The 12909-nt window shown below is 26.2% G+C and overlaps 1 protein-coding gene across 1 annotated transcript; it reads left to right on the forward strand.

Moving 5' to 3' along the window:
- The first annotated feature begins 9059 nt into the window (after positions 1 to 9059).
- On the forward strand, positions 9060 to 9596 carry LOC137813482 (uncharacterized). Its single transcript, XM_068615776.1, has one exon. The coding sequence runs from the start codon at positions 9060 to 9062 to the stop codon at positions 9594 to 9596; it is 537 nt and encodes a 178-aa protein (XP_068471877.1).
- The last annotated feature ends 3313 nt before the right edge of the window (positions 9597 to 12909 follow it).

Consider the following 12909-nt stretch of genomic DNA (forward strand, 5'->3'; position numbering starts at 1 on the left):
AAAACTAATTAGTTAATTCCAACGTAACGAAAATGTCACATTATTGTATTTTTGAAAATAGAAGAAGATACAATGAACTTTGAAAAATCACATCGTGTTACTTTTATAATTAAGTAACTTGATTGAACATTGTTATTAACAGATGGAACAAATTTAATAAAATAAATAAATGATAATACAAAAAATTATTAAGCCAAAAAATAATAAACAAATGCACACATATGTGAGTGTTCTTGGGATTGTTGGGATTTTGATAAAAAAAAAAAAAAAGTGGTACCACTTGTTTTTAATCCTTCTAAATTCCGATAATAGAAATTAAAAATTATCCAACACCAAAAAAGATTAAAATGATATATATAGGGATAAAATTAGATTATTTTAAATATAAAGATAAAAGAAAAAAAAAAGTATACAATTATAATACTTTATCTGGAAGGAATGTATAATATGAATATCTTACTTGTATGATGTGATTCGCCAGTCTAAATATACCATTTTCTTTATATTAATCCGTGAAAATACAGGTGTGATAGTGTATCTATATTTTTTTAATCTAAATGAACTAAAGTTGAAAAACAAAAAATAATATGTAAAAAGAAAATTAATGAATTATTAATCAACCTCTTCTTTCTTCTTTTCTAGTTTGTGCTTCTTTTTTTCTTCTTTCTCTAGTGATTTTGGGATTACAGAGTATGATGAGGTTCAAGATAAAGTGGAGATTAACTTGATAGTAAATGAAAAAAAAAATAATAACTTTACCGATGAATGAAGTTGTTTGAAATAAAGTGGAATAGCAGATAGTAACCAAAAGTTGTCTTCTTCTTATCTTTCAAAAAAATCTATTTCATAAAGGTTGTGTCTTATGTCCTTAAAATAAAGAGTTTCGGGAAGAGTGAGAGAGATTACTTTGCAATAAAAATTACTCCTTAACATTAATTTAAAAAATTAAAAAATAATTATATTTTTAGTGATTAATTTGAAATGATGTAATGCACATTCTCATCATTTTAAAATTTAAAAGATGAAATAAAATATATTAATAAGGGTAAAATTGAAAAAAAAAATATGTACATTAAAATCGGTTATTGAAAAAAACATATAACTATAGATAATAATATTAATAAATAAAAATGTACTTTTCTTCCTCCTTTTGCTTAACGTCAATAAATACGGTGATGGGTATCATTATTCAAAATATTAATATTATTACAAGATAAAAAAAAAAGCTCTTTTATATGATTTTTAGAATAAATATAAAGATAAATGATAAGTTAAAAAAAAAGTAAAGGTGCTTTATGAAAGTTACAACTGTTAAGAGGATAAATGAGTAGAAAAAACATCACTCAAATTCAAGTTATAATTTTATATTTTCGGTTATGTAATTCACACGAGAATATTGTAATTAAAAAAATCCTTTTAGGAATAATTTTCATAATTTTGAAAATATTTTTTTAAATTTTAAATTAATTAAAATAAAGAATAACTAAAATAATGAAGTTATAATAGAGGTTGAAATAACTTTCTTTTTTATTTCCATAGGATTATAACTTCGACCCTAACGTGGAAATAAAACGTGTACAAATCAATGGAATAAGGAACTATATTTTTATAATTATGTTCTAAGTTAAAAAGAATATATATATATATATATATATATATATATATATATATATATCACTTTTATAAAATTATTAAATAAAAATTAATTTTAAATATAAAAATATTAATATTTAAATTAATATTTAAATAATTTAAAATGATTTTTCAATAATAGAAACTAATTTACACATCAATATTTAATTAGTTTCTAAATTAATATTTAATTTATTTAATATAATAATTAATTATTTTATTTTAAAAATAGTGTTTATTTAATAATTTTTTGATAGTATTTTTATTTAAATAATAATTATTTAATCTTTAAAATAATATTTAATTTAGTTGATATAATAATTAATTTAAAAAAAATAATTTTTATTTAATAATTTTCTTTCCGTACGAGGTTAATTGATTTCTATACTAAAGATGTTTCAAATTAGGTTAACATTGGTATGGTATGTAGACGTTTTTTGAAAAGCAACTTGAGAAAAAGAAAAAGGAGTTTATAATAATTGAATTTATGACCATGGAATTAATTAGCCTTGATTACCGTTAATTATTCTATTCTTATTTAAATTCAAAAGAGAATTGCTATACGTTGAAAATGAGAAATAACTTATTTTATTGATATCTCACTTTAGTGTTAACTTTTTCGTTGGATACTATTATATCTTTATCTTTATTTAGTAATTACCATCATGTATCTACATTTTATTTTATATTTAGCTATCTTCTTATAATTAATTGTATACTTCATAGTAATTTCTCCTATTTTTTTTTATTCCATTTATAAAAAATATAGAGAAACACAAAAAGTGACACTCTTTTCCTTAGTAGGTTAAAGTTTTTCAAATGCACTTCCTTTTTCACTCTTAAATTTGTGATTTTGGAGAAGGAACTTGGTAGAGTATCTTTTAAAGGTGAGAGAAGAATATAATAATATCATAAGAGAATAGAGATTTGAAAATTGGTGGTTTGTCCCCATTGTTTACAACATGGATCCATCCTTTGGTCCCAAAGAAAGGAAGTTTGATACACCAAGGATCAAACATTTGACATTGACATCTTAAAAACCCTACTTTTTTCTAATCCAAAAAGAAAAAACACAATGTTTAATAGTTTTACACTTTTATTCGATGTGAGTGAATTTCATTCCAAAATAATACTCATTCCTTTCAAAATTATTTTATTACAATAAAATCATTAAATAAAAATTAATAGTAGATGTAACAACGTTTTTTAAAAGGCTACATAGCCCTTCTCGTGCCTTTTATTCTCTCTCTCCATATTCTCTTCTCTCCCTCTCTCTCCTAATTTTCTCTCCCAATCTTCATCTATTTTAGAATCTGATCGTACCACGTTGTAGCTGAGGTGAGGAGTTAAAAAACATTTCTACTCGATCAGAAAAATTTTCAAACAGAATAAATTCATTTTTACTCTAAATATGCTTTGTTCTCTGTTTTTTATTAGGATTTAGTCATCAATCTTGGTGGGGTCAGTTGAGAAGTTTAATCCTCTCAACTTATTCTATTATATATACTGAATTTTTGTTCTGTTTGGATAACTTGCATTAGGCCCGTAAATCTTGAAGCTTATAATAAAATTCTATAAGTTGATTGGAAAACAAGCAATTAAGGTAAGGGAAACTAAATTTAATTTTTAATAGAACCCTAGGCTAGAAGATCTGGATGTGGAATGAACGTGGTCCCAATATTCAATTTCTCGTGCAGGGATGTTGTGTTTATATATATATATATATATATATATATATATATATATATATATATATATATAAGGTTGTTTGTTTATATATTATTTAAATTTTTGGAAATATTAGATTTTGATGATTTAGTATTAAAGTGTTTTTTTTATGTCAAATAGACTTTTAAATATTGTTGATCACTTTTTGAATGATATTGTATGACGGAATGTTATGGAATTGAATTCATACATTTGGGATAATGTATGGACTGATGTTTGTTGTGTATTAAGTATTGATGCCTATGTGGTAATAGAGATCTCCGAGCTTCACTGATGATCTAAGTCACATAAACTAAGATATCAGATGGTGAGAAGCTGATGGGGGAGTTCATGCACACCGTGACATATGAGATGCACGACTTGGGTTGTATTGAACTTACCCTGATCCTTTTTGTTGGATTCGCTGGTAATCTTTGGATCAGGTGTTAGTCTCTGGTAGGACTTACTTAATACGAGTCTTCCGGAAGACGTTGTTTATTGAATATTCTGGATGTGAGATCTATGTGATTGTTTTATTGTTGAGATTCGAAGAAAATTGAATAAATTGATCATGTAATTTGATTTTCTCTTTGGATTTAAGTGTGTATATTATAAAATTCTATTTTTACTAGTTTACCCTTGCTTTTCTTGTTGTGTTTTAATTGCGATGACTATGGACACGAGCAGATGACCATACAGGTGCAGGAGAGCCTTAGAGGTTTCAGAGTTTTATTTTGAGCTATGGATATGTAAATATTTGTATTTTTATAAATCCTAATCATGTATTAGGAATGTTTGGAAAAACTCCAAGTTTGTATAGAAACTGGTAGAACTTTTATTATAATAACTATATGTAAATTATGGGGTGTTCCGGTAGAGATCAAAATAAATATTTATTATATTGAGTAAATTAGAAACTATTATATAAATTAAAAAATTCATTTAAAGTAGTTTCTATTATTAATAAAAATTTATAAAACGGTTTCTAAATTTGTTACTTAATATATATCAATTTAGAAACGGTTTTATAAATTTTTATTAATAATAAAAATCACTTTAGATAATTTTGTGTTCTCTAAAATAATATATAATTTAGTTAATAAAGTAATTAATTATTTTCTTTATAGTGAATAAATAGATTACATTTATTGAAAAAACTTTATTCTGTTAACGAATATATTAATTTTTTCGGTAAATACATGCATTGATGATAATTTATTTGAGACAAATTAAAAATAAGACATTAACATCGTTAAAAATATGAAAGCATTGGTTAATTTATTTTCTAAAGTTAAAACTGCAACTATATTTTATGATATATAAAGTATAATAAAACACACACAAAGACAATTATTTATTGAATTCAACAATTTGTTTAACTCATTCAAAGCATAATTCTTGTGTTTTGTATTGTTGATAAAAAAAAATGGTTGAATCAAGTATCAATGTGGATAGAATGAGTAACGTTTTAGTAACTTTTACAATAATTATCCTAAAGATCATGCATGATTAAAAATTGTTGAATACTATGATCACATTTTATAATATTTTTTGCAAATATTTCATACAACTTTATAAAATTCACATGAAAATATAAAATAACTCATTTTTACTAAGTTTTATAAAAAAAATCATAAAATATGGAAAAATATAAAATTAATACCAACTAATATTCATGATTGAATAAAAATGTACAATTATTGTATACCTACAATTCAAAACTATTAAAATAAACTATTGCTATTGATGTATAGTTAAGGTAAAGTTGGTTTTCTTCATCAACAAAACCAAAATTTATTTGTGCCTTCAAAGAGGAGAAAATAAGAAAAGAGACTTAGCAACCCAACATGTTGGTCCAATAAATAAATAAAATTGAGTTTAAAGTGTGTTTGAGAAGAGAAAAGAAAAGAAAAACTATTTAGTGGTTTATTTAATTAATTTATTTATTAATATAAAAATATTATGTTATATTATTGTATGTTAGTTATTTGTTTGATTAGTAATTTTTATGTATTTTTTATTTATAAATTAATTTTGTTAAGCACTTCTAATCAGTCTATCAATTTAAAATGTATAAATTATTTGTTTAAATAATGAGTAATTTATTAACTATTCACTAGTTTTAAATTACTTTTGTAAAACACACCTTAATAAACACATGCAAAACCCTATTATAGAAGGTGTAATTATTTCTATTTGAATAAGTTGTTCTCATACAATTTTTTTAAGGTTGTAAGACATTTTTTTTTATCATTATTGGATTATTATTATTTTATCATTAGCCCGTTGATTTATTATTGGTTGGAACACATAATTAATACAAACTATACCAATTAATAATATGTTATTTTTAAGGATTAAAACATCTCTTAAATACGTCACAATAATTTATAAAAAAAAGTTATAAATACAAGATTTCTATAACCAAGCTGTTAATTTAGTTTGTCTTTTCTAATTATTAACTATTTATTTTTTTTATATGTTAGTCTTTATTTTGTTTTTTCTTATTCTATTATTTATTGATTTTTTATTTTACATTTAGTCTCTTAGATAGATGTAGAATGATACAAACTCTTTGTTTTGATTTATGTAAGAAAAATAAAATAGAAAAAATATTCAATCTCATATATTTTTTTTTCAACCTTTTTTCTCTTTTATTAGAATTATTATTATATATATATATATATATATATATATATGTCAATAGTTTGATGTAATCACATAGATAGACGTAACATATGAAGTAGCAAATCATATGGAGCATATCTCTCTAATATGATTTACAAGAAAATTTGGAATTACATACTGATTATCATATACGGATATTTACATACGGATTATTAGAATCCGTATGTAAGATATTTAAAATTTAATTCAAAAAACAAAAATTATTACATACGAATTTTAGTTGTATCTAATTCTAGATTTTACGAATTTTAGTTGTATCTAATTTTAGATTTTCTTGTATTGATAAGGAAGTTGAATAAATATACATAAATATCTTTTCCATATCTTTTGTTTATCTTAATTTTTTTATAATAATTTATTTATTCTTTCCCTATTAAAAAAACATACAAAACATTGTGGTTATAGTAATGTGAAAGAAAGAAGCAATTATAAATGTGTAGTGTGGCATAGTATTGCTGAATTCCATGCAGCAATCATGGCTCCCCAATCAATTTCCATAGTCTTCCAAAATCTCATCATGGTGGAGTGAATAATCAGATATTTCATGGGTCCCCATGTTTCTAAAACCTCTTTTTTTATTTCAAAATAAAACAAAAACTATAATATTTCTTTGCACTTGTTTCACAACAATGGTGTTTCTTCAAAGCTTTTAATGGAATGTTCTTGTTGCAGGTGTAACTTAGCAATCTTCACCAAACCATTTTGAATAGTGTGTCTCTAGATGATGCAACATAGTTTTACTATATACATTTTTTTTGTCATAAACATGTTCACAATTTTCAGACCTGGATTTCATTTTCTTTAAAATTACAAACTAATTAAGTTTAATTTTTCTTTCAGAATATATAGAGTAAAAATATTAATTTTAAATTTAAAAAAAGATGTCCCAATTTTTAAGGAATTAAAATATATTTATGTCCTTTATTTAAAGAAAACAATTATTAATAATGAAAAATGTAAATAATCCATTCTATAATTTTTGGCGTTTCTGAAAAATAATCCAGTGCCATTTTCATTAGATAATTCATATCAATAATGTACATTTACCCAAGGACATAGAATTTTTATTTCTAAGTGCACCTACACCTACTTATTACCCCTTTCTAGATTTAAATATATATATATATATATATATATATATATATATATATATATATTAGAGTTAAAAATAATTTGCGACTAGATGTTACTACAAAAATAAACTCTTTACATTGTGTAAATTATTTAAGCCCTAGCCATATGAAAGAGGTTATTTACATTTGAGATGTGATATTTGTGTAAAAATAATTCGTCTCTTTATATTTAATATTGAATTTTAAGTTAAAATTATATATATATATATATATATATTTATATTTATAACCATTTTATTCTTTATTTCTCTAAAAAAAATTCAAAATTCAAAATTCAAAATTCAAATTCAATTTTTTTATTTTTTTATCTTCTTTATAAGTTCTTTTTTACCACTTTTTTTTGTCTTTGAGTGTATATTAAACAAATATAATTTTGATTAGAGTAATTCTTTCTTTTGATTTTTTAATCTCTTTGTATGTGGTATAGAAGGAATCTATCACATGTATAATTAACTGGAAAAATATTAATATTTATTAGTAATTGTTTTATTGAGAATTGAACTTGTGACCTTAATTCTAGTAAGTTGTTAGATCATGTTTATCATTAGATTGAAAACTATAAAAGATAGTCAGAGTGTAATTTTTATACTTCAGATCGTAACACTTAAAAACACCATGATTTGATTGTAACTTGGTTCATCTAGGCTCCGTTATAGAACAAAACGCTTGATGTCACATGAAAAAAATAATGTTTGAAATAAAGAATTAAAATGTTGTTGGGTTGTTAAAGCTTAATTATGCAATGGATGGTTATAGAATAATGAATGTCACTACAAGAAAATCATTAAATAACAACTAATTTAGAAATAAAAAAATTAGTTATTATATTGACTAAGTTAGAGATTATTTTATAGACAAAAATATTATTGGTATTTAAAGTGGTTTCTATTATAATAAAAATTATTGATATATTACTAGACAACCCTTCTACAACTATTTGGAACAAAAATAGAGGTAATGGGTCCCTTTGTCGTAAACCTTTTGTAGGTTTAAATTATTATATTAGGATACCATTAACTAAAATTGATATTGTGGACGATTCTAGACACGCTTGCATCCATTTGATCTACTTACTACAAAACCCAAGCTTTTCATCATATAACACAAAATATCCCATCTAACTAGGTCATGGGCTTTCTCATAATCAGACATTAATGAGTAATCTCTTATTGTTTTTCCTTCATAACCTTTTACACTACTTTATTAGCCACCAAAATGCTATTTAAGAGTTCCCCACCCTTCAAGAAGGCTAGTTGCGAGTAGTCTATAATCTTAAGAAGTAACTTTTTAATCTATTAGACAATCCTTTGGATATAATCTTATATAAATTTGTTTCTTTTACTTTGGTTTGCCTCTTTAACTCCTTGTTTAAAAAGGAAGAAGTTGTGTGTTTTGCAGAATGGTCTTAAGCATCATTTGGAGTTTTTGTCTCGTATTTTAGGATTAAGAGACTCTAAGATGAAGTATTTGTGATGTGAAAATGATTACCTTTATTTTTGTTGAGGTAGTGGGTTACACTCCATTTGTGTTATTTGTAAAGAAGATTTTTATAAGTTCCTCTTTTTGTAGGAGATTTTTGCTTAGTGGTTTGTTTATGTTTTTTGTTTTTTTGGAATTTGTTGTGATGATATACTCTGGTTGTTTCCAAGGGTGGGTTCATGTGTAGGTGATATTCTTAGGATTTGGGTTAGTCGACAACTTTTATTGGGAGATTGGTTTAGGATGGGGTGTAAGGTCTTTTCTTATTTTTCTTTTTATTTTGTATAAGAGTTGGATCACCTCTGAAGTGATCCATATTTATTTATTATTTCTTGCTGATAAAAAAATATGCGCTTTCCTAGAGAAATTGGTTTATAATCATTTAAACCAATAAGGTTATTATTTTTAAGTACTAACATTATGAAAGACGCATTGCAACCCCTTGGTATGTTGCCTTATTTTGATGAATCGGATTCCCTTGTTGATGACTCGATTCCAAATATAGTCGACGAATTTGTTCCTACAATTGGAATGTGTTTTCACACTACAGATGGCGCCAAAAGTTTTTATCGAAAATATGACATTAAAATACGAAGTTCAAATAAAGGACCTGACAAGGAATTGAAGTATTTTATGTTGGTATGTGCAAGAGTAGGAAAATACGTGTCGGGGATTCCAGCCGAAATGAACACGCAACCAACTCAGACCGTTGAATGTCCAGCTCGTATAACTGTTGGCATAAAAGAAAGAAAGTGGTATATTATGTTCGTACATGAGGAACACTCACACGATATAAGCTCGACGAAGTCTAGATTGTTTCACAGTAATAGGAAAATAAGTTTACAAACAAAAAGAGTGCTTGATATAAATGACGATGTTGGGGTTCGTATAAACAAGACTTTTAGGTCTTTTGTATTTACTGCTGGTGGTTGTGACAATCTTGACTTTGTTGAATGAGATGTGCACAATTATGTCGCCAAAAGTAAGAGCATTGGGGAAGGAAGGTGATGGAAAAACTCTTTTAAGTCATTTTGTTGGATGGGGAATTGAATCCACAATTTTACTTCGCATAGATTTGGATGATGATAACCACATATGTCATGTATTTTGGGCTGATGCAAGAAGTATGGCAACATGGGATAGTTTTGCAGACATTTTATGTTTCGATTCCACATACTTAACAAATAAGTATGATATGTCATTTGCACCTTTTGTTTGTGTAAATCATCACGATCAATAAATATTGTTGGGATGTGGACTGATATCTTCTGAGGACAATGATGTGTTTGTATGACTTTTTCAAAGTTGGTTGCGTTGCATGTCATACAGGCTCCCGTAGACATTGTGACCGATCAATGCAGGGCAATGAAAAATGCAATTCAAGTTGTTTTCCCAAATGCACGATACAGGTGGTGTCTTTGGCACATCATGAAAAAATACCAAAAAAACTTCAAGGATATATTCAATACAAGGAAATCAAACGTGCAATAAAGACAGTATATGAGTCGACAAATGTTGATGATTTCTTGTCTTCCTGTCAAATTTTAGAAATACGTTTGAGTTAAGTAACAACAATTGGTTAAGTACATTATTTGAAGAATGACATCATTGAGTCCCTTGTTATCAGAAAGCATTTTTTTGGGTTGGAATATCGACAACGCAGAGGAGTGAAAGCATGAACGCATTTTTTTACGGGTACATTAATTGCACCATAAGTCTCCAACAATTTGTGCAGCAATATGATAACGCTCTGCAACATAAGGTCGAGCTAAAGGTCTAAATTAATGAAAGTAATTATTACTGTGGTGTAATCAGGAAAGTTGTTTTCATCCAATTTGTGTGAACCATCCCACAACTTCATAAATTTCACAACTAAAACGCCACAATCAAAGCTGCATACAACAAATAAATTATTAAATAAACAACAATTAAAATTCATATAAAATCAAAATAAATAATACTATCATTTTGGATACTAACCCATTTGGTTGTAGGGGAACCTTTTCTTTTATCAATGTAATTTGATGGCCACTCTTTCCAAAGAAGTTGTCAAGAATTTCATGAACGCTTGAGTCGATCAATCTACAACCTACAACATGCAATATAACAAGAATCACAAAGAAATTCAAACCAAATGAATTCATTCACTATTCAAGAACATGGAACTATTTACCATTGCTTTATCAATTTTGTGTCAACCTTAAATTGTATGACCAATCGAGTCCAGCACATGCAATTGCCTCATACCACAATTCAATGCGTACACCCACCAGTGGTCATTGAACACTGTTGGCACAAACACCTACAAAGTGCAAAATTTTAAATTCACAGTGAACATCAACATTTTAAACAACACTAACATTTATTTACACTAAACATCACTAATATAGACTTACAAAATCACAATAGGATATTCCTTTATATGAGAATAAACCTTTTCCATAAAAGGATGTGTAATCAGAACTGGTCCAAGATCTTTATCCCCCTTTCACATTCATTTTTTCAATTACACGGGTCTGCAAGAACAAACTCTATTATTACTATTACCAAAAACTTCAAACAAATAACAACAATTTTAAATCCACACTAACCGCAAAAAAGGGATTGAATGAAAACCGCTTCACCACTCCAAATCGTGGAAAACCAATACAATCAGCACGGTCCCCAACACAAACATGTTGAATCGCCCATACCTATTTCCAAATAAATAATAGACAACTAATTAACATTTAAAAGAATCACCAATTCATTACAAACTTACTTGTCACAATTTTCACTTACCAGACTAAAAAAATAAACCACACTTACCTTCTCGTTGCTCCTAGTACTCTGGCCACCGCTACTTTGCACTTCAACCGCAACCTCTTCGCACTCCACCCCCACTCATCGCCATTCGCAATGTTCATCGCCCCAACTATTACAAAGTGGACTTTAAGCATAACTCAACCCCCATAAAACCGGCTCATAGGGTTGAGGTTTGCACCCACTTATATACAATGAAATGTCTTAATCTCTAGTCGATGTGGAATCTCCAACACCAACCTCTTTGCAATGTTCTCCTTCCGTTTGCAGCACCCACATTCCACTCTTTCCCGCTACCCACCAGCAATCCAATCCAACCACGTAAGGAAGTTGTATTCTGGCGCAAATGACCGAGAGTTGTCTAAAAATCATTTTCGTATGCAGTTCACTTAATCACCTAAATACCCTTTTATTCCATACCTTTAGGTTATGTTCCACTCTTCTCAATTTGTGTCTTTGGTGTACCATACCATACTCATTCACAATTTAACTATTCCATACCCTTTTTCACCAATTCATTAAATATATATTAATGTGTTGCCATGCATCTAATGTCCTAAAAGGTATTGGGCTCTAATAGGTAACTTTTTCTCATTTCTTTTAATAATATATATATATATATAAATATTTAATAATGTTTTGTTTGTTCTTCAAAATATATTTCAAATTGCTCTTGTACTTTTACTTCACGTAAAAAATTACTCTGACAATTTTTGGTCTAAATTGAAAATTTTAAACTCAATTTATATTATCATTTTTTGAAATGAAAAAAAAGTTACACTCAACTTGTAAGCAGAACTTTTAGTATAAGTTAAATCACAGGTACTACAATACGACTTTAACAAAAAGTAAAAAAAAAATGTTTAGAAGGAAGATTTCTGTTTTAGTGTTTATATATTTAAAAATATATATACATTTTTAATGCCATAATTTTATATAATATTCCATATTTATACAATAATTTGAATAGACATTACAAAAAGAAGAATATTATTAATTTATGACGAAATAGGCCGGGATGAATATTTGGAAACTGACATAATTCACTAAACATAATTTTTCTGATTCAATTCTCTTTTATGCTAGCAGAAATAGAATGAGATGAAGAACTTTCAATGTACCAACACTTACATATAACATTCCAAGGACTTTCATAAATATTTTAAACATTAAAATTTAAAATAATTTTTTTTTGTCTGAATTTTATATTTTGAATTTTAAAATTCAATAAAACATAATTTTATATTATAAATTTTAAAGTTTAAAAGATATTTCCTGAATATAAAAATATATTATGAATTTTAGAGTTTAAAAGATATTTTCAAAATCAGAAAATACATTCTGAAACTCTGAAATTTAGAATATAAAATTGTATTTTATATTTTAGAATTTAGAATGTATTTCAAAAATAAAAAAGAAAGAGGAGTGACAAAAAAAAGTTAGAAACATGGCAAAATTATCATTTCAC

This window comes from Phaseolus vulgaris, chromosome 10 (genome assembly GCF_000499845.2).
Source record: "Phaseolus vulgaris cultivar G19833 chromosome 10, P. vulgaris v2.0, whole genome shotgun sequence".
NCBI lineage: Eukaryota > Viridiplantae > Streptophyta > Magnoliopsida > Fabales > Fabaceae > Phaseolus > Phaseolus vulgaris.